At 33.4% G+C, this 23,804-nt stretch overlaps 1 protein-coding gene and 1 long non-coding RNA gene across 26 annotated transcripts; both read left to right on the top strand.

Moving 5' to 3' along the window:
- Window positions 1–4,300: 4,300 nt before the first annotated feature.
- LOC129575669 (uncharacterized) lies at window positions 4,301–5,352 on the top strand. The gene is made up of 2 exons (XR_008688819.1): window positions 4,301–4,464; window positions 4,856–5,352. It is a non-coding gene; the product is annotated as an uncharacterized LOC129575669 (long non-coding RNA).
- A 126-nt stretch (window positions 5,353–5,478) lies between these two features.
- LOC129575665 (uncharacterized) lies at window positions 5,479–16,188 on the top strand. 25 transcript variants are annotated; one of them, XM_055459576.1, is made up of 8 exons: window positions 5,498–5,576; window positions 5,922–6,179; window positions 6,342–6,451; window positions 7,719–8,705; window positions 12,211–12,699; window positions 14,006–14,268; window positions 14,397–14,557; window positions 14,708–16,188. In XM_055459576.1, exons 4-8 carry the CDS (start codon window positions 8,505–8,507, stop codon window positions 15,106–15,108), a joined length of 1,515 nt encoding a protein of 504 aa, XP_055315551.1. In that variant the 5' UTR covers window positions 5,498–5,576; window positions 5,922–6,179; window positions 6,342–6,451; window positions 7,719–8,504; the 3' UTR covers window positions 15,109–16,188. The 25 variants fall into 25 exon arrangements, with proteins under 25 accessions (XP_055315539.1, XP_055315534.1, XP_055315530.1 ...); XM_055459574.1 differs by having other exon boundaries at window positions 5,922–6,182; XM_055459573.1 differs by having other exon boundaries at window positions 5,922–6,260.
- Window positions 16,189–23,804: the final 7,616 nt, after the last annotated feature.

Below are 23,804 nucleotides of genomic sequence, written 5' to 3'. Positions count from 1 at the left end.
AAACTGAAAATTATTACTTTTTTCGCCAATAAAATGAGTTTTAGTCGAATCAGACATGATCTTTTGACAGTGAAGGCTCTATCGATTTCCTGATCGTATTTTCTTGTTACCGTTACATGAAACTTACATTGTACAATGTACATGCAATGTAAAACGTACTAACTTCGTTTTTTTTTTTGTTCTTCTCCCCAGGGCTTCAAAACTTTGAATTATTGAATTCCAAAACAGCTTCTGGTTTTATGTTTTATTATTATCTGTGACTAACTACAAATTTTGATTAAAACCTTATTATCAATACGACACTTGAAATTTTTCATTTCCACACATTATGATGTTTGATGTAGTGTATTGATCAAAACAGGAGTTTAGCTGGTTTTTTTTAATTTTCGGTGACCTGAACGTCATTGTACTGTGTATGCTATCTAATAGATAGTATCTATCTGATCCATCTATACATTGTGATTCAGTATATTTCATGTAAGGCCTCAATTGTAGTTTGTTATGCAATAACAAAAACTGAACTTCCTTGTTTCAATATTATTCAGCTAATAGTAATTTTGAAAGAATTTTTTGGCCGCTAATGAAAATAATCTTAAGATGCTAGCAGACAATAGTAATTTTCAATCGCGACTAAAAGTTCGGCTGCTAAATTATCATTCCTTACATAAACGCACATAAGTTGTTACCTTTATCACCTTTATTAATACTCGATTTATACTCTGTGTAAGAACATTTTGTGAAGAAATTCACAATAGCGAAAAAAAAAAAACACTGTATAACTTCATGCTTTGAAACACTTCGTCCTTATCAGTATTAATGTAAAACTACCCGTGCATTGAACAGTTTCGTACGATTATATCCATATCGCATAAAAAATTGAGTAATCAAGAGAATGTGGCTCGGATCTATTGCAATTTGACATAATTTCATAAGAAAATGAGCTGTGATGAAAATGATTTATCTACTTTACTATTTTGTTGAACAAGATATATGTCTAACCACAACATCATTTTTGAATGATATATATGCTATACAAAGACATCGAACAAACAAATCAAATGATTTCTAGCCAAGACTTTTACGGATATTCAGGCAATTTTAATGAATTTTAACTGAATTGTGAATCCAAATTGGCTGAAAGGTTGGTGAAACTGACCGAAAATCAGGGTTTCAATTTTCGCATCCGCTCGATAGAGCCTCCATAAAATCAATTATTTCAATAAAATTTGAAATGAATAATTTTTGTTTAGTTTTTTTTTCTTCTTCATAGATTAAAATATAAATCAAAACCAATTATTTGAATGTAGTTTAAAGCCGTAATTTGTAGCAGAACATTGCGAATTTTTGCAAAGATTCTTCTGAAAGAGTCTCTTTTGGAAAACTTTTCGATTGAATCGATGTGGGCTCTATCGAACGAATGGGAAAATTTAAACCCTGCCGCAAATAGCTGAAAATTATCCGAATAATTGTCGGCTGTAGTGATGAAAATGAAAGGAAAAAACGCTGACTGTGTTCAAATGAAGGTGGATCGAAGGTGTGTAAATTTATCTACTTTAAAATTCGACGAAAAAAAAAACTATTACTAGTTTGTACACATTTTAAGTATGATCGCTGCAAACTGCTGCTGCGCTGAATGTAAATATTGTGTTTAAAAATTGCTACGTTGTTAGAGGAATGAATGAATGAAAGCACATTTTTATGAGTACGCTCATTTGATTTTTTTTCTGTTCAGTCATTCATTTCACAACTTTCGTCGACATAATCGATGCTCAAATATTTGATTCGAGTACTCGTTATTGCAACGAGAGTGACAAACATCTGAGAAATGACGAGAAAAAAAAAATGTAACTGTAGCAGCATTGACATGAGAGCATCTACCGTAATCCACAAACCATGATATGAATGTCATTTTGAAGTTGTAAAATGAATAGCTGTGTGTGTTTTTTTACTTTTAGTTTGGCAACATCTGAATACTAACGGCGGCATAAAATGAGTTGGAACAACCAAAGAAAAGAAGGTTGAAAGCATTTACCAATTTAATTATTTGATTATCACTTTTGAGGGTTTTTGTATAATTGAATTATGTCAGTCGAATGATTTACGTTTAAAACATTGTTTTCATTTGCGAAAACCAATTTTCGCAATACCCCATCAATTGCATCGTCATACAATAGAACATTAAGAAGAATTGTATGATCTTGATCCAACCCTTGAGCACAATTGCACTTTGGATTCGGCGCCTAAATGCAGAATCAGGAAACCATTTTTTTCTTCTATGCAAATTGAAAGCAGCATGTTCAATTCAAATATTTGGCTTGAAATGAAGTAGCTGTCATGCTCATCTCGTCTCTTGTATTGGCAAATATTTACTGCGCTTATGTGTTATATGTTCAGCAAATAGAATCCATTAAAATATTTATTGTCTCATTGGCAGACGAGGAAAGGAGAGGGAGATAAAGCATCATGATGATGGGTTTTTCATTTTTACAGTTTGCTAAACACTTTACCGCATATTCAATGGAAGTAAATGAGTCGCGTTGTTCGAGCGATATGTGAACAGACTGATTTTATCACCACCTTGATTGGACGAAGTTGGCTCTTGTAATGTTTGAGTTAATTTATTTGCATAATGTCTCCGTGCAGGCTTTTTATAGCGAATATCAATTAACGTGGTACATGAGACGATTTCCTAAGCATATAGTTTCAAGTGCAATTTTCGCTCATTATGCGAATCAGCTTATGGCTGAACAATGCTGAATAAATGAGAATATTTTGATTCTGAAACTGATGTACGTAAACAAGGATTGCTCTGATAATGACTGAACAATAAATTGAGTTTTTTTTTTTATATTTGGCAATTACTTGTCGCCAATAAGAACTGTACGGCTTTAGTCGAATACTAAAACACTTTATGGCTTACTCATTCAATAATTTTATGCAAAAAGATGGAATCGTTTCGTGCGACGTTTTGAAAAGAATTTCCGCCTTTGATCTGGCCAAGAGAAAAAAACGAACAAAAACAAAATATAGTCTGTTTTTGTGACGTTCATGCATCCCATTGAAATGAAAATCAGAGATGTCTTCTTTCCGATAAACTAGCTCATGTCACAAAGATACGACGACGTCATATTCATCTCACATAACTGCACATAACCTTTTGATTTCGACCTCGACTTGTACAATTCTTTAGCTGTAGTATACAAAAATCGATATAATTTCGAAGCGATAACTGTATTTTATGATTATGTTTTCCTTATTTTTACATGCGTGTGCTGATGAGTAAAGCTGATGAGTCCCCAAAATAGACAACAATTAACATATCTATTCTTGGATATTTTTCACTCATACATCTTTGGATGCTCATTAGATAGAAATCAGCTAGTATGCTATTTAGAATTTAAACTAGTTAATCTAAAAGACGTGGATGAAAATTTTCTATGGAATAGCAATAATAAAATTTTCCGTTGTTTGTTTTTCTTCAAGCGCCCATGCGCCACTCGTTATTTTTGTTTCGATTGATCATGGTATCCGCATCATTTCGACATCACATCATTTGCATTTTATGTTATTTATATTCAACGAACGCGACTGCAATTGGTTCATGTGTTTTGAATAGGTAAATTTGGTTATTTAGCATCAGAAACTGGCATTTATAAACGGTAGGACTTAATGAAACTCAAAAATTTACTTGGTATAAGTTTATAATATTTATAAACATAATGAACCGAATCAATAACATGAGACGGGCGACGATAGCAATGCCATTTGAAGTTAGATTATGCAGAATTTTGATGTTTCTATTCGATTCATCTTTAAGACCTACATAAATACAATCTCGGGCTCCCAGAATGTATGCAAATTATTGATACGGGTTTTTAACATTAAAGATGGAAATTACAAACGGTAAAATGAAAAGCTGCATATAATATCATCTGGCAATTCGTCAATCGATTGATTCATTTTCAAATATCGTTTTATCTGTGAATTGCAAACCGACATTTGTTTTTACTCAAAACTTAAAAAAAAAACAGTCTCACTATATGATGCCCATCCCATGATATTGGTTTCGATACTTGGCCGCACATCATATTTATGTGCACAGAAAATACCGCAATCGTTAATGGTCATACGTATGATTGAATGAAACACAAGTGAAAATTAAATAAACAAATATGATAAAACGAAGTTAAAAGTCGTCAGCTTACTTGTCGAACACACATACACAGAGGAATAGTGTGAGTGAGAGAGACCATTCAAAGCATAGGCATACGTGTACTACGTGCATCAGCCAATACTCGCCAGTTCAATCCATTGTGTCCATATCGATTCATTTTGTATATAAAGCTGACCAAATCCCACAATCAGCAACAGTCACTAGACACTGAACAAAGTGAACACACAGTCCTACCCAAACTCAAAACCTTCTTTGTTAAAACTATTATCAAAATGAAATTCATCGTCTTGGTATGTTGATCTACCATTATTAGTTTGAACATTTCATTTGTAGTGTACTTTTTTAAGTGAATTTTTGTTTTTAGTATCAATTAAATTGGATAATTTTGCTGCAAATTGGCCAATCGAACATTGTTCTGAAACGTAAATCGTGAACCAAGTGTGATGTCATTTGTTTGATTTTACGATATATTTCGATTTGCTTGAAACATTTACGAATCAGCAGATATGTAATCGATTAGTGCAATAAATTAACGTTTTTGTGAAGAGCAGCTTTTTCAATTGAATCCAAATTTCATATTAATCTAATAATCTCCATATTTTAGCCACTCAAATACGAAATATCAATGAAAAAAAAAAACATGAAACAATTTTTCTAATAAACCTTTCTTCTCTATTGCAGGCTTTTTTGGTTATTTTGGCCGCTGTTGCCATCGTTTCAGCTGTTCCAGTTGATGAAACAGTCGTTGGACAAGTCTATGGTCAACATGAGAGCATCAATCCACAAGATCCAAACGAATTCTTCAAATTGAAGAAACTCAAGAAAATCTTTTTTGGTTAGACGAGGCTATATTTGGAGCAACTGCTATAAGAGAGAATTCATACAAACACAACCAACAGAAAACTCTCTCTCTGGCCAAATACTAATTAAATTAAATTGTTTTGATTATATTTATGTTGCAAATATCGCTAAGAATGAACTTATCACCGGCATAAATGCTACGACTTTTAAATTTTTAATTTTAACTCTACTTTGTCGTCTTCTACTCCTTTCTGAACTAGAACCCAAAACTGCACAAAAATACAAACACAGTCAATAACATTAGTTTCAACAAGTATTTTGTATATAAACTTTATCAAAAAATAAAATATTTTAAAACCAACAAAAATCAAACCAAATATTATTTATTTTATTATCAGTAAGTCTGTCATTCGAAATCAGCGCTGCATTTGTCACAAGTTTCGAACATGTTTGTGCTGATATTGAAGAGAGGGCGTGCGCTGACCAAATGTTACATTCAGTATGACATTTGTCAAAAACATTGCAGTGAGATGTCCTCAAATTGAACGAATGATCGATGAAAACAATATTAGTTGGTTTGAAAATGAGAATTTAAAAGAAAGTAAAAGTTTTACAACATTCACGTTTTCGATAAATTTGAAATGATTCGATAAGAACCGTGCAGATTATTTGCAAATGGGATACAGTTCAAGAATCTTGAAGAGACACATCAATATCGAACGAACTTTGTTTTCCTCCATTCAAACGTATTAACAATTAGATTAAACGAATTACGAAAGTGATCGAATTTAAAAACAAATGAAAGTATAAAAAAATGAGATAATGTTGCAAATATAATTCGGCAATAATTGGTATAAGGATATTTTAGTGTTGATTACCTCGACCATCAAATCTAATATTTACATTCAATTTGTTTGATTGCGAACTCTTTACATGTTTGATAAAGAAGTAAGTTTGTGAGGTGAAAATCATATCAGACTGGTTCGGTTTTATTTTGTGAGCGATTTGTTAAACGAAATGCGACGGTTCCGTTATTTTATAGACATTGTGAAAATTACATGTGGCCAATTTGATATTTTAACGATTGCATAGTATACCAAAATGACAAATAGGATCATGTTTATTAAGAAATCGATAATAATTCATACGCAAGTCGTGCAACATTTTAATTCACTGTGATGGGATGAAAGAAGCGAAGTTGACGGTGGTTGTTTTTTTGTTTTTTTGGATCTTATCATTCAATTCGTTATTCTGTTTGAGAGAAGATTGATGCCATCAAATACTGGTCATTTCTCCTCGAATGCTGCTCGTATTGTATGATGGTAAAGAAGAAAACATAATAGTTGTATTGTTTATTCGTATATAGATGCACTGGTGTTATCTATGGAAATAAGTGGAATACAGACTAATAGAATGCGGACATTATACAAATCATATGACACGGGTGCGGGCATGGGCACGAGTTCACGAGCACGGGTACACGAACACGAACTCAAACACAAGTACACTAGTCCATCCATGTTAGCGTGATTTGCCATCTCTGTCGAACCACCACCACGAAGTACAGAGAAAAAGTGGAACAGAATTTTCGGTAGACTTTGCGCGCCCATCATTAAACCATCGTGTGACACATATTGAGGCTCCAGCTAACCCTTAAAAATTAATGTATACACTATTGTGAATGACGTCCAATCAATTTCCATCCGAATGTCGGTCGTTACTAATTGATTGAAATTTCATTTGAAAACACGATTTCAAAAATGCCAATTGCCAAATTTGGCAAATCTTCCTTTTAGTTTTGTTTTTTTTTTTTTTTTGCGAAATTCTTTCCATCATTCGATTCTATCGATCGAACTTTGAGGGTTAACAGAAAGATGCTGTACAATGGAAAACGTGTAAATTAGGGGATACAAGCATGTTAATCTTGATTTTTGCGTTTGCGCTGCATCGAATGCGTCAATTTGAATACCACCAGAGCCACACATTGTTTGTGAAACACATTTTAACAAGTGCTTGAGACACAAATTTGGAATTTTCTAATACCATCTATATGAACATTTCGATGCTTTTCATTTACAATTTGTTTCTATTTTCCTAATAATTTTCACAATTGTTTGAGCGCTTCAAGATACAAATGAGAGTTGTGAGATTTTTGAATAGTTTCACGGTTGCGGTTGTGCAAAAGATGGCGCTGGCAAATATTCTATCGTAATCACATTTCCACTTATTTAGCAGCGTTAAAGGCGAAAAAATAATTGCGTTGTGATGGAAAAGCATGTCTTGAACATTTTTTTTTTTTGACCGTTGCTTTACGAATATAACTGAAAATATTTCTTTAAAAATGTGTATTGGTCAGCATTCAGTGTAGGGTACACGAGACCACGAGAGAAACGTCGATATTTTTTGAAATGGGATGTGCACGCGCTCTCAAGATTAAAACCACGTAGAGTTAAGTTTTTACACCGAGTGACAGTTTGCAACTTTTCTCCTGCGTGTTCTCTCGCACAGAAAATTCATATGTGGAGTTTCTCTATAGTCTCAATAAATGAGATATAAATCGCATGTTCGTAAATATCGATTCATTGCGCACGCAATTCATTCATCGCATTTTGTAGTCAGTGCCGTTTGAAGCCATCGAGAAGAAGGGATCGGCATCCCGTTACGAGCTCCGTGTCTCGTAAATAATGTTTTTTTTGACGGTACATTCACTTTTTTAACCGTCCCAATTATAATTTCATTCCAGAAATAATTTTATCATCATTTTCTTGTTAGTAAAAAAAACGATTGAAAATAAGAAGAAAAAATTCAACAAAAATATTAAAAAATAATAGAACTTTTTAATAAAAAAAAAAAAAAACGTAATCAACCAAAACAAAACAACAAAACGAACCGAAAGAACGAACGAATGAATGAACGAGCCAACTCAGAGATAGCAAAATTTGTTATAGAAATTCCAAAAACAAGTTTTAACCGAAACAAACGAAATGAAACGCCATACAATTTCGATTTAAGGATACAACGTGTTTTTTTTTTCAATGAACTGTGCTTGCGATTTCGCGGATAACAGGAAAACGTTCAGTGAAATTAGTGCAACGCGTGTGTTTGTGCAGTCGAGAAAAGAGAAACGGGGAGAAGAACGAAATTCAAAGAAAAAAAAAACAACTGTCGAAATACGTTCAGCATCTTTATCAATCGACGCGTATTTACCGAGAATCGAATGAAAGAAAACGGGTTGAAAAATTGTGCACACGTAGAAATGAATGTAGAATTGTGTTCAAAATGATTGCAGTGTCAATGAATAACAACATAATATCAAATCATTCAATTCGAAACAGTGTTTTTAATCGTAGCGTTTTATTGAGTTTGTAAAATTTATTTGTTCGCAATTTCGACTGTTAATTACCCCATCGGCCAAGTAACAAACTGGACGACGATGGGGCCATGAGCTTAAGCTACAATATCATTTCGAGTCGCAAGTGCGTCTCAATCGTGCTTGCACCATGCTAGCACTGCTGAACCTGAGGTCAATATGCGACCAGGACCTGGGCTGGTCGTGATGGCGCTTGCGTTTATTTCGGGAGCTCGACGAAGCACAAGTCAACAGAGCAATCCCACAATTGAAAGAAATTCAAATTTACCGAAAGAAGAACAAACAGGATTCTTAGCTCAACTAAATCCATGGTTGTCTGCTTGCGACGTGGCAAATCCAATAACAGCACCGGATCTTCAGGTAATGTACAACAGTTACAGGATGTTGACTATTGATAGATTGACACTTCAGTTATCCACTGGCTGGAGGGTATCCACACTTACCCACTTAGCTAACCATAATGTGAAAGAACAGTATAACAAAATGACAATACGTGAGCGACCACATCTCTCCAACATGACCGTAAAAACATCCACAAAATCTTTCACTTCTAATCGTACGTTCATTCATTAGACGTACATTTGATTGAAATGCAATAGCCTGGCATGATATGTTATAGTTGTTGAAAGCGAAATTAAATTTCCGAGTTGAATTTTCTTATTATATTTAGCTAAAATGATGCATACTAACTGGATTTTACCATCGGTGAAAGCCAAAAGTAAATAAGTGAAAGAAAACCTATGGACCAAATGGAATAAAATCGAAGCCAAAGTAACAAATAGTGTTCGGTTAAATCAGATTTGGGAGAAGGGCAGAAATATTCGAGAGAGCAAGAGAGAGAGAGAGGGAGAGAGAGAGAGAGAGAAATCAACAAAGAAAGACTGAACCGAGTTGAAGGCACGAATACGATTGCCGTTTTCCGCGGATATGTGTTTGAGTGCTTCTAGCAGCACATATACATATGAATACAAATACATATGTATAGATGTAGAGTGTCACTTGAGCCTGCGGCTTGGTGTGAGTACACCGATGAATGTGTGAGTGCATGGTCTGCTGTGTATGTGTGCGTGTGTACTGCCAGTGAACGAGAGACTAAAAAGCTTAATACTTTAAAATTCCCATTTAAATGGGTTAATCAAGAGCAGGTTAAAAGGACAAACTTGACACGCTTTCGATATTTATCTCTGCATGCCATTCCATTTTTCTTTTCGACGACTAGATTTCTCGGTTTCAGCAATTATTTGTTAGCGTTAAATTCGATGAGTTTATTCCGAGTTTAGAGAATGGAAATGCATGGCAATGTGTCACTACGGGATGGATCCATCAAATATACCTGTGAACGATGATGAAATATACTTAAATGTCACACAGTTGAATATTTCGTGAAATTGATTACCTTCTATTTGTTCACAATCTCATCATGATTTTCGTTATATTAATATGACATGAAATGACATGACATGACATGACATCACATTGACTAGCAAATCTCAATGCAATCGATTTTTTCCTAAGCAAACGGAAACCAATCACAAAAATAAAGAAGAATAATAGAAACAATGGTAATAGATTGGCAATAAAACAGTATGTTTGCCATTAAAGTAAACCTTAGTTTGATCAAAGGTATAGTTATCGCAAAGTAAAAGAGAAAAAATGAATTGAGGTATAATAACAATCAAGAGCCTTGCTGGAATATTCAAAAAGCAAACGGGGTTTTGAACATTGTTGAACAGAAAAATACATTGAATTAAATCAATTTGACTGTTCATTGCTCGAATAACAAAATATTCAGATAATAAAAAAATCACAAATTACTACTGAATCAACTATCACGTAAATAATGTACAAACTGCAAAAATCAGCGTCCAGAAATTTTTCGAATTTCGTATAAATTCTGTATTTTTTTGTTTATTTATAACGAGTTGATTTGGTCGTTATTAAGGATGTGAAATTGACTTCCATCTCAATTGGATTTTCTTCACCCCAACCTGGTTGCAGTCAAATATCGGTTTTAATATAACGTTACCCGTCCCCGTTGTGTGATGTAGTGATTCAGGGGGAAAAAAAATACGTGGTCATTTTAAAGATTCCATAAATTAATTGCATTTTTTGTGTCAGTTGTTGCACTCGATAATTAAAATCTAGTGGAACGGAAAAACATTTTATGAGCTTATACCCCTATAAATTCATTTCGATATCTCATTAGTGCGAATATATTTTGAAGTCAATTTGCTGACATCGATTAAAGCAGAGCACCGCTCTAGACCATCATTATTGCTTAGTTCGGGGATATCGATGAATCTTTAGAATATTGAAGTGAAAACATGTACAAGTGGTTGAGAGAGTAAAAAACAAAGACTGTAATATGAAAAGGATACAAGAGCCGAAAGTGTGAGTGGGAACTAAGAGTGAGAAAAAAAAGTCGACATAATAACTGTTAAATGAAATTATGCAAGTTTCATTAATGATGGTGACACAAATAGGTACGAATTCATGCATACTATAAGTTTTCGACGGATATGAAATATAAAGCATTCAGGCAAATAGTCGGTGTGCCACATTGGATACAGTATATAGGATAGTACGAAAAATACAGCTTTTACTTTTTTTTATTGAGATGCGATACTTACAACTTCCACCTAAATACCTAATACATGTATACACACTTGCAGACACACACACACACATAGACAAACATAGAGACGATGTCGATAGGCGATATGATATTTTTCATGGCTATGTGTAGAGAGAGAGAGAGGGAGAGGGAAAGAAAACGTCGGGATATTGTATGTGTGTCTTTTCAGCACGGACAGCATCAGAATCAACGCATCTTTAGCTGTTATTATTCCAATACGTATCTCGCATGGTAATATGGCAGCGTACATCGATGTGTTGGTATACATCTAATAATGTGGATACATAAAACATACAAGATTCTTATATTCTTTCTCATATTTTTTTTTAGAAAACTGATTTTCTTTTTCCCCCTTGCGCTTTCCATTCCATTTCGGTCGAGTAGCCCATATTTTTTATACATACTTGCAAAATCTATCCGCATTTTGCAGCTATGCAATGGTTTACAAGGAAACGGGAAGACGTATTAAAGAAAAACAAAGCGATACCATTGTCGAGATAAAATGAAAATGAGAATAAGGAGCAAAATTATAAAACGATAATGATTGTGATAATAGGAATAATAATCAAGGGAAAAGAGTGTACAAATGAAGAAAAGAAAAGAAAGTGGCACACGAACGATAGAGGATACACGAAAGCATCCCAACGAAATCGAGCAAATCGCATAAATGCGACAAAACATCAAATCACACAGCGTATCAATGCGAATCAGTATTGAATCTGTAAGCACATGAACAGTCAATTTCGAGTCAATCAAATGCAATTGAATTCAATTCAATTTGGATACAGTGGATATTGTATTGCTGAAATAATAAATATTAGTTTCAGGCCATGCTCCATCGGTACTATCTATTTCTCGTCCTCTTCTTATTCTTCTTCTTCTTCTTCTTCTTTTTGTTTCTTGCTTCGATACGTTGTCAAATAAGCATAAGAAATTGACACGAAGAAAGACGGTCGCAACACAAAATATTGGTGCTTCATCGCTAAATACATTTTACATCATGTCAGGCGAATCGCATGAAGATATCTATTCCATTGCGAAAATCGAAAAATTTATTGGCAATCGAATTAAGATCGTTGGTTTATGCTTCAATTTGCTCACAGTTTCTGTTTCTCTCTACTTGATTCAAATTTATTTATTCGTCTGTTCGTATCGACGCATTAGTCTTGGTATAAATTATAATTTTTTTTTTAGTGTAACTAATATTCCTTCTTGCATGCCATTTTACAGGGTCAATGTTCAGTAAGCGGTAGCACACTGCCTAAACATTGGGTAAACGAAGGCCCTGGACCACCAATATGTGCGCAGTCCTGCAGTGAAAAATATAAAACAAATTTCGCCAGTAAAACAACAGATAGTAATTTAAATATGGATGAGAAAAATCGGTTTTATGAAAAACAACAGTGCCTTGATTATTTGGGCGATGATAAATTGACTTCTAGTCCTGAACAAATTTGTAAAAAATCATCACGTGAAATATCGAACAAACTACGTACATTACGTTTAAGACATTGTTGCGAACGAAATGTTTACAGTGCATTGCATGACGATGGAATGTCAGCTGTAACCAAAGGTGGCAGAGAATGCGAACAAATATTACAAAACCTTATTGAGGCGGACGCATTAGCTAGTAGGATTACATGTGGACTTAATGAAATTCTATTTAGATATGATTGTAGGCAAGTTTATTCGATAAAACATGGATGCAATGATTGCAAGGTAATTATCGATTTTTTTCCCAATTCCTTAATATGACAAATGTGAACTGTCCAATTAAATATTAGTTTTGCATGCTTTGGTTAGGCTAAGAAAAGCAAACCGTCACAAAGTAAAGCATACGTTTGACATTGTGAACAATTTTTTGTGAGTGTGACTGTTCAGAGGTGGTTTTCACATTGAGACATCACTCATTGTTAGTTAGCACTTGTTTTGGCTTTCGGGTTGTTTGCTCTCAAAGTCACTCAATCATTAAGCTTTCACGTGAAGCACAAGGCGCATCCAGAAACCACTCACGAAAATGTCAACGTTCAAACTTCTTTTTCTGGGCTGATTTTTTTCCTAAGTAAGAAAAAAAAGGCTTCATTCGAAAATAGCAATAATAGACCAAGAGCTGTGGAACAAAATGCGCTTATTAGAATGCTTCATAGCAGATATTGTAATTGTAAGTGTCAGTGTACATTAATGACAATACTCAAAATATTATTTGCTTCATTCTTTACTTTATGCAAATGATGACATCTGTACGCCGACAGTTGATAGCAATAAAAAGATATTTTTCTATCAATTTACAGGTATTTAAGAAAAACATTTCTTCGACAATTGAAATTCTGAATATTGTTCTTAATGCTAGGGGGAAATATTGAATTAAAATACCTCGCAAATGCTCACAAATGACATATTTGCAAATATATTTGAGTGAACCTATTGTGAATATTTACGGTTGACACAAAAATGAGTAAATATTGTGTGAATTTATAAAACAATACAAATGAAGGGCAAATATACATATTTGCAGCTGGATTTCCCCCCTAGTCTTAATGTGTCCATTTACAATAGTATCATCTGACACATAAATTATAATGATAGTATTTTGTTCCACAGTTCTCGATCTATAAACCAACGTCCCTTGAATTACTGAAAATCTAGTAATCCCAATGATAAAATGGTTGGCCGCTCTCATAAAGATCAATTGTTCTGCTGTATCCCTATCCATACTATAGAAATTCGAACGGATGCGACCAACCTCGTTTCCTTTAATTAACGTGCGTGTGTTGTTTGTGTACTATCTACCATAACACTAATAGTTATACACCCGAATTGGTCTGGATGCCCCTTTGCATCTTTGATGTTTGCGCATAGTTTTGACTTTGTTTGGTTGTTATTTATTCAGTTAGAGTTACTGAACGTATTAAACCATTTTTTTTTTTTTTTTTCAAAAACATTTCGTAACAAATCAAACTCCACCGAAACAGCTTAATTTAACCAATTTAATTTATTTTTCTGATTTCAATTTTATAAATCACAGGAGGCGTATCGCAGATGGGTCTGTAGCACATTAATTCCATATTTTGCTGAACCAATCGATATCAGGCAGAGTCGAAACAAGGAAAATAAGGAGAATACCAACAATAATAACAATAACAATAATATTAATTATAATAATAATGTTAATAATAATAATGAACCCAATTCAAAAAGTCTACGTTCATCGCTGACCGATGAAGAAGATAAAAAAACTCAGGTTGGTTTGGTGTCTGATGATCCTGTTGTATTTAAAATACTAAATAGGTAAGCTTTTCCACACTATTTGCCATATTCAAACTAAATTTGTATGTAAATTATAGTCAAGTGTTCGCTAACGATGCATTTTGCCTTATTGCTAATTATTTTTTCCAACCCGCTTGATTCCATTTCAGATCAAAACGAAAATCTACTTCAGAGAAACGGCGAAAGAGAATAAGACCATGTCTGAAAATTTGCCAAAGTGTTGAAGAACGTTGTCCATATTTATTGCCTGGTGACAGATCGCCTGGATACAATACGCAGTATGCAGGCGAGCCAACATTCCTCTGTAATGGTGAGTTCTTTCCGTTTCTTTTGTTTTTGTTTTCTATGCCACTCATATAGTAGTTTATGACTATCTACCAAATATGATGTGGTTTGGCAACATGTTCCATATCTAAAAAAAAAATGCTTGTTATTTCGGAACTTCCACCAATCAATATAGATCCAAACATTCCCGAAACTGGTGAACAACTGGCAAAATCTAACAATGGGGCTGATAACTGTTGTTACGAGTATTGTAATTCGTTTTCGGTATACATGGGTGCATGCGCTTATTGTGACTCAGTTGAACCCGATCCAGCTGATAGTCAAACTGATGTGCAGTTGATCCAAAAGAAGCCGGTCGACGAAACTAAGATGCTTCAACAGCGATATGATAGCTCTAGCGTAGCGAAGCTAGATACACCGCCTCAAACCTGCCAACTGTTGCCGGGTCTGTCGCTAACAAGTACACGATGTGAAATCCCATACTATGCATCATCCTTTGACATGACAACATTGCACTCTACGGACACATCAACACCGTCGACAGTGTCAACATCAACGATGGCCGAAAGTACGTGAATCTAGTTTACAACGCACGCACAAAGACCTAGGAAAACGTTTTTTTTTTTAAAATTGTACTGAATACTTTGCACGGATGCTTCAAGATTCGTATGTCATCGGTTCTTGAACGAAAAAGCTCATTTCATAACCCCCATTTGACGCTGTGTGCGCTATTATTATTGCTGTTATGCCTGTGCACATACATATGCACCATGATATGCATATATAAATGAAATATATGTCGCCTTTTTCGCAAAACTGTTCCCGAACAAAACATCGAATTATTGGGTGTGAATACAATCCCCCCATCTGTTAAATAGCCACGACCAATGGTTTTATATCCGAAAACAAACTGGTCTAATCCTTGTCGATGAAAAACAACACGGTTCAGCTTCAAATCTACAAAATGTTCTACACTCACACTGACTTATCGAAAAAGGTTCGCGCATCAAATCGAATAATAATTGCCAACATGTCGAGGAAGCTCCAATCTAGCGCTCGGACTAGATGCTAAATACAAATAATTAAATCATAATTCATCAATGACTAATCAAACCAAAACTTTCAACGATCATTATCGAACAGTATAGTTTTTCGTCTAGTTTGATTTTTGTTTCCGGAAAAGATGCAGTATGCTCACAAAGCCGAAAATTGCTTCACAATTTTGCTATATTTTGATTTAGTTTATGAAATCTATCTTAATAAATGCAGAAAAACAGGAAAAAAATACAACTGGACGAGTGCAGTGACTGAGCGTCAGATTTACACCACTAGCCATGCTCACAATCCAATTTGATAAACTTTGATACATTTACAAATTTGGACAATATCATGGAACCTGTTGTAATGAACTAACACACTCATATACTATTGACGCGCTAAGGAGAGAACAACCAATGAATCGAAAAATTATATCGCTGCAAGGGCTGCACCATATATTGATCCATTTTGCCGAATTCTAGTTTTCATGATAGTGAACAAAAAAAAAAAATTAAATAAATACTATAACAGTAACAATAATGAAAAAAAAACCATTTGAAGGGAAAAAAAAGTATTAAAATAATAAATTAAAAATGAAAGTATATGAAAATAATAGCATACATTAATTTTTCACTCATTTGTGTTCATGTTCATGAACACCAGACACGAAATTAGTGGAACCAGAAATGAAGTTGAGAAAGAATAATTGTGCGCGCACACTCGATCAAAATAAACAAAATCCATGTGAAAACATCTATCTGTATAGGACAAATTTATAGCCGTTTCTTTAGCGACAAACACACCAACAACCACAAAAATGATTTAAAAACTAATGATAACGATTGAAGATAACAAACGAAGAATGAAATATTGCGTTTATGCAAAATACTCACATTATGTGGAAGGAATTAGAAGAAATGGGGATGAATAGAAGTTTGATGTGAATCCGCAACACACAATGCGATGACTATTTCTAGAAGATATTTAGGCGTTTTCCATTTGAGAGATGTCTCAAAGCAAAAATGATAATAATAACGAGACAAAACAAAACAAACAACAAAACCAATTTGCAATTATGATTTTAAATGAACAGTTTGAAATTGTCGAAATATGTTCGATGCTCGAATACATTTATGAAATTGAACAGAATGGGTGCACTTAACATAATACGCCCAAAAAATCAGCAGCCACCATCGAAAACGAAAGACTCGAATCGAATGAAAAATGCATTTCAACGATGCTCTTCAATCATTGATTCCCGTCGCTGAACGTGAACAAAAATGAATAGGAAAAAAAAAACATTAAATTCAGATCGAATACCATCAAAATCATTTACACGAAACGCATTAAAAATGTCTACACACGAAATACAACAGTCAGTCGAATTGAGTTCTTCTCTTTTCTCTCGATTTATGGTTTTCTGTATTTTAATTAGAAAAAAAACAGTAATAAAACAGCAGCAACTGCAACCAAATTTAAAGGGAAAAAAACATTACGATAGCGAGAAAAGAACGAATTACGTTAGTATGTAAATGCTATTCAACAATTCAAAGACGAAGAACAACAATAACAAAAAATATTATATATTTTTAAAGTTAAATGAAACAAAAAACGAGGAAGGTCAAACATCATTTTAAATCATAATTATTCCGTCAATTTTTTTACATGATAAAAAAATGAAGATAAACAATTGCTGTTAATAAAAATTAATTTAATTACATCAGATAAGTATTTAATTAAATTTGTAAGTAGACAACAACAAAAAGAAAAATGGTCAAAGAGTATTTATTCTATTTCTACAAAAGAAACAAAACACATGAAGCAACACAAACACATACAAATACATTTTTTGGGTTCAATAACGATTTGGGTGTAGAAATTCAGTTAATTGCGCGTAAACGTTCTTTTTTCGATGTTTGGTTTTTGAAAATTCCATATTTATTGAAGACGAAACGGCAAATCACATAACATCAAATAACTCTGATCCAAAAATTAAACTAGACAAACGGCGAGCGTCAATATATACACGCACATGGAGTTTTGTTGATGGCACACTGATTATTGCTTATCAATAATGATTATAACACCGGCGTAATATTAACAAAAGCAGTGAATGCACAGAAGGAAAAGAAAAAAAAAAAAGAGACAAGAACAAACCGAACGTTCGAAAATACATAACATTACATTAGCTGAGCAATTAACAAGTAGAATGATCTAGTGTTATGAAAATTTAAAATGCACATGGAATTTGAATTAAATTGAGAAAAAATTTGAATATTATTTTTGTCGAAAGCTGTTTGAATGAAGTGAAAGATGAAACAGTTGATTGAAAGCGAGAAAGAGAGAGAGAGAGAGAGTGAGAGAGTGAGAGAGAAAGTGGAAGCAAGAAAATTTACAAAGTAACTATTTATTTATGTTTTAGGTGATCTGTAAAGTTGTTAATTAACTTGTAAGCGTGTGTCCAAGTCATAGCATATATCCTCATTCTGATTGGTTGTTTGTTTAAGTTCTGAAGCATTTAATTGGTGTTTGGCCAAATCATTTAGTTTCTAGTCCTCATTTCTGTTTCGTTCTTTCCCGTTTCGATTGATCAGTCCCAGCATTTAATTTGGATAAAACCAACTTAATATAAAACAAAACAAAAAATGTACGGTGCAATCGTTTAAATTGTTAACATAGGAGTATAATATTGTCTTGACTTTTTTTAGATGAGAGATGAACAATGTTTTTTTTTTTTTAGATTTTGTTTGAATAACGTATAATGTAGCAGGAACGACAAATGAATTTACCGATATACAAAGATCTCATATGCAAACCAGTTAAGGAATGTAAAACAATTAAACTTAAATGATTAGACGTTGTTGTATGACAAACCATATACATTTTATAGCTGATGACAAGCGTCAGCTCGATTTTGCAAAATTAAACAAACACACGAAATAAAAACAAAAATACACACCAAAAAAAAAAAAAAAAGAATTACGTTTAGTGTATTTAGACGATTGAAGTGAAATTGAAGTGACAGCTAATTATTCTCAGAAAAGAAATATGTTTCGCACATTCATTTTGGATTCATGAATCAGATTTTTTTCGTTCGTCCGGCATCAACATCAGAATAACAATAACAACAACAACAATCTATTTGTAAATGTATTTTTATTGTTGTATTTCAATATTAGCAATGCGTAAAATTAACAAACAAACAAAAAATGGATAAGTGACAAAAAAAACAACAATCGGTGATATTTTCTTTTCTTTATGATGGCTTACAAATGAATAAGAAATTTAAATAATAAAATTATACACATATACACTAGGGTGTTTTTCATAACCTGAAAAAGAGAAATGATAGACTTTGAATTAAAGAGAAACGAATTCTGTATCAATTAATGGTTTTTACACAACATAACGAGTGATATTCACACTTCCTGAAGCAAAAGAAAAAGTTCTATAATCGATTGTTGAATGCCAATAGTTTTGCAGTGATACATATGAGTAAATAAATAATTAAATACTTACAATGAAGAATCCACCTGAATGTACTCAACTTGTGCTTTTGAGCGGCACGAGATAGCGGTAGCGCCTAATTAGACAGCGTGGTTGATTGTCAGAACTACATGACATTTTGTCAACGTTCCTCAATTCAGCTTCTTTAGGTACTCTGTGTAAATGTGTTTTTTATTTTAATAAACATCCAAACAATTTTTTTCAATAATGATCATTATGGTTCGAACCAAAACGATATATTCAATGTTGCTTAACATACTTCACTTGCGTTTTGGGGAAAATGTGTGAAAATTTTAAAACTTACTTGAAGAATGAAATATTTTCCAAAAAAGTACCAAATTCATGTTCACAAAATTTAATTTTGCAATATCGTTTTGTGGGCATTTTCATAAAAATATAATTTATTCAATAACGAAAGAGAATATAAATGTGTAACAAGCACGCTGTGTGTGACACTTATAACTTACGTACTATTGCGAAATAGTTTGAACTACTAAATGTCAAATATTTAAATTCGCGCCGCTGAATAGTTGCTAAATATACCGCAGATCTTATTTAGTCGCTACCGCTATTCACTGTCACGTCAAATACATTGGTTCTTATGGGAGAGAAGCACAGGTTGAATGTACTCTATCTATATAAAATAGATAGCCATCGATGAAGGTGTCATAGACCGTATATCACATAGAAAGCCCATTAGACATGAGACAGTCTATGTACGTTCTTCTTAACCTGGTCGATGATATCTGGGAGACTAAGACCTCAACCAACTACAGATAACATAATTTCACATTATTATTATTTTTGTTTGAAAAATAAAACCATGAATTTTGGCTCTATTGATATTGATGATTGTTGAAGTTCACTCGAAACCGAGTTGAATACACGAGTTGTTGAGAAGTGAACGCATCATGTAGCCGATGTCCAAAGAGTTCGCAATGCCCTGAAACATAGAGAAAAAAATTATCAACTCGCCGTCTAACCGTTGCATCCCAAGTCTTCATGTCCGGATCGATGCCCGATTCATATACATAGAAACCATCACGATACCGTTTACGCACCAAATCCTTATCCACCATCTTGTCTATTACAGTTTTTTTTTTTTTTCACTTTGTACAGAATCTATGCCGATACACCATCGTCAGAGATTATGCACGAATTATTTGTCTGCTGCCTTCAACACTTTATTGATTTCGTCCATGATGAAAATCTCTCTCATTGAAATAATGCTCTTGATGTTGAGTAATGTAGCCCTCAATATGTTGATGATCATATTCATCATGTGTAATGAGACCGGTTTTGCACATCATACGATACAAAACATCAGCGTCTATTCTGACTGCCTTCCTCAGGTGATGACATATTGGGATGATCACCAAATTTTTCGTTAATATCATCGTCATAATTGGTCCGCTTATGTTTCGCACATAGCGCAGCAATTGATCTCGTCTTGCCAAGCGATCATCATCGCCTCATGTTGCATCATATCGTCTCATTCCCCATTTCACTGCATTTTCGACATCTCGTTCGTCGTATTCATCCGGTGCGCCATGAATCCAATAGTTTTACTGGAATGCCTTCCATCCCACAAAATAACGCATTCGTTTTTGAGTATGTACTTCCAGATTTGTCATGACATTGCGACCACACTGTTGATACAAATACTTCATCAGATTTCCAAAGTATCCGTTATGTGGCCAAGGGAATCGATTGTCGGTGTCCAGATTTTCAACGCAATCCATGGATCCATAAATTTGTCTTCCTTGTATCTCCGCAATACAACAAAGAAACAGTTTTCGATGATGTGCATTCCATCGCCTTCGTTGAAAAATGACCAATCGCCGCTGTTGATGGCGTCTTCATTTTATGTTGGATTTTGTGATCCATGGCAAAACACGATCACAATATTTCGATGGAACAACAGTAGCGGCGGCCAACTTGATTGCAAATAATGCTTTCTCCTCCTTTTCCTGGCTATTTTCAACTTTCTGCTTTTTCCGCCTATTGCCACCAATAGCATTTACCCCTATTCTTCTTTTACCCATTGAATCCTGAAAAAAAAAGGTTTAGAATGCACTAGCAATAATTTGTTAGAAGCAAAAAGTATTTCACAATACCTTTATTTATTGCAATCGCTTTCCCGTTAGAATGTTAGCCGCTTAGTGTACGATCAACGAGATACGAACGAATGAGATTCACGTCCAAGCACCAAACGAAAAAAAATGAGGAAAATAATCAGATATTATGTATATTCTACCTAAAAACACTGACCAAATTACTCAATTTGAACAAAATGAAAAAAAAAAAAACATATAGTGAATCGAACAATATTCACAATAATTGACTTGCCTTTCCAAATGCTCGATAGAAAATAAATGCAACCGGCTCAAATTTGACATCAAGTTGAATTTAGTTTTGACAACTTTCCTCAACCGATGCCAGCTTCAATATGTTGAATTTTCGTTATGAAATTCATATTCAACTGGTATGGGTGTAGAAACTCAATAAATTCATATAACGGAATCAAAGTACACAAATGCAACACCAAACCACAGTAACAAATTAGCCTGTTGTGTTGTGTTGCGTTGTATGAAATGAATGAGAAGTGTCGGTTCCGCGTTTTCGCCCAAAATCACGCATTTAATTGTTATTTATTATTTTCTCTTTATTTGGTATTTGACATTTGATCTTATACATGCTGTCTCGAAGGCCAATTGATTTGTACATATTTCCTAAAATTAATATTTGAAAGTTGTAAATAATTTTTGTGTTCTTGCGTCATTTTTAATTTATATTTTTTTTTAAGTATATATTAAAATTTTCATTGAAATCATTGTTGTCTCTTATATCACGAATTTCTTCTGGAATTCTATTCCATAGATTTGGTCCACTTATTATAAATGGTGACGTTTTTTTTGGAAATTTGTTTTTGGCATTTTTATAATTAATTGTTTGATCGAGTATTGTCTGAATTTATTGTTAATAGTTCACTTAGATAAGGTGATGCTTCTCTCGTAATAATTTTATTTATAATACTTGCGACATGCAGTGTACGGCGTTCAAATAATTTCAAAAGTTTTAAATAATTTCTATGTGGAGTTATGTGCTCCCGACGATCTACATTTAAAATGTATCTAATCGCAATATTTTGTAACATTTCGAGTTTTTCATCATTTCCGATTGTTCCATGAACTCCATAGTTGTGATAGACCACATCCATATAATCAATGATTGGAAGTATCAATGTTCTGTATAGTTGTAGTTTTATGTCATGTGGTAGCAATGATTTTAATGGGTATATGGTGTTTAAAGCATCAATCGCTTTTTGTTGTACTATTTTCACATGATCATCATTTGTTAATGTGGGAGCAATACACAAATCGAAATTCTCATAAGATGTTTGCTTACAAAGTTCGTTCGACAGAGTAGTTGGAATGGTTGTCTTTTCAAACGTTTGAATATTTGACAGGTGCTGAATAGCGTTCCGAAAACATATATTCGAAATAGACAGTTTTTTGCTTCGGAAAGTGTGAAATATCGATTGCTCCATTGTGCGAACACTATCAATTGATACAGAATTCTTTTCTCTTTAATTTAAAATCTTGATTATACACATATACATTTTCATAATAATAAGGTGTTCAATTGTTAGCGCCCGGGTCCTCAAAATCGAAACGAATAAGCAAGAAAACTACAAAAGATGTATGCCAAATGTCGTTTTCCTTATCGAAAGAAAAGAATAAAAAAAAAAGAAGCACAAATTAGGCAACTACTCTCAAAAAGAATTGTATTGGTATATAGTTTAGTCGAATGCAATGTGACTGATTACTTCAAAAAGATGTTCCAATTTGCAAGACATACCAAATTATTATAAACATTTAAAACATAAATTATTGACTGTTTTTTTTTTGAGCTCTCTTTTTCATTACTTGTATTATTTTATTGCTTTTTTTTTTATTTAATTTTTATCGAAGCAAAAAAGAATGTCTTGGCCATTCGTCCGTATTTTTTTAATTTCTGGCACAATGAACAAAGAAAGATTGATGGAAATATGATGAATTATTTGTGTTTAAAAACTGCAAACTACAACCAAGAAGAGCATTTTAATGGTTAAATTGAAGCACGCAAACGCCAACACAGAACACATCCATGACACGAACAACAACATCGATATCGAGCATTTAAAAGAGTACCCAATAAAATCGATAAAAAAAAAATAATTTAAATGTAAACAATTATTTTAACCCCAAACAAGGATAACTAATACTTTAACTATAGTGACACAAAGATATGAACTGCCAACAACAACAACAACAACAACAAAACACTTTGAACAACTAATATTAAAACATAATTATAACGTAAATAATCTAAATTTCGAACAAAGGACAACTGAATGCTATAAAAGCAGATACAAATTATATGTATATTGTATATTGCAAGGAAAATACGGAAAAGAAGAATAAAATTACAAACAAACATAAAATCCGAAACAGAATATGATGACAAAGCACAAGGTAGATTAATTAAATAGAAATAGATTCTATTATTATTGTAATTAAATACTGATAGACATATTGAAACAAAACCAACAAAATAAACTATCAGATCACATAAAGAAACTAACAAAGTAAACATGAGCGAACAATAACAAACGAACGGGCGCAATGTAGGCAGAATAAACCTCTCTCCAAATCCCTACTCACCTCGGGGCCCCCGCCCGGCCG

This window comes from Sitodiplosis mosellana, unplaced genomic scaffold (genome assembly GCF_009176505.1).
Source record: "Sitodiplosis mosellana isolate CC-2019 unplaced genomic scaffold, AAFC_SMos_1.0 Smas_scaffold_6167, whole genome shotgun sequence".
Lineage (NCBI taxonomy): Eukaryota > Metazoa > Arthropoda > Insecta > Diptera > Cecidomyiidae > Sitodiplosis > Sitodiplosis mosellana.
The sequence above is the reverse complement of the archived record's forward strand: the minus strand, read 5'-3'. Positions and strand labels throughout refer to the sequence as shown.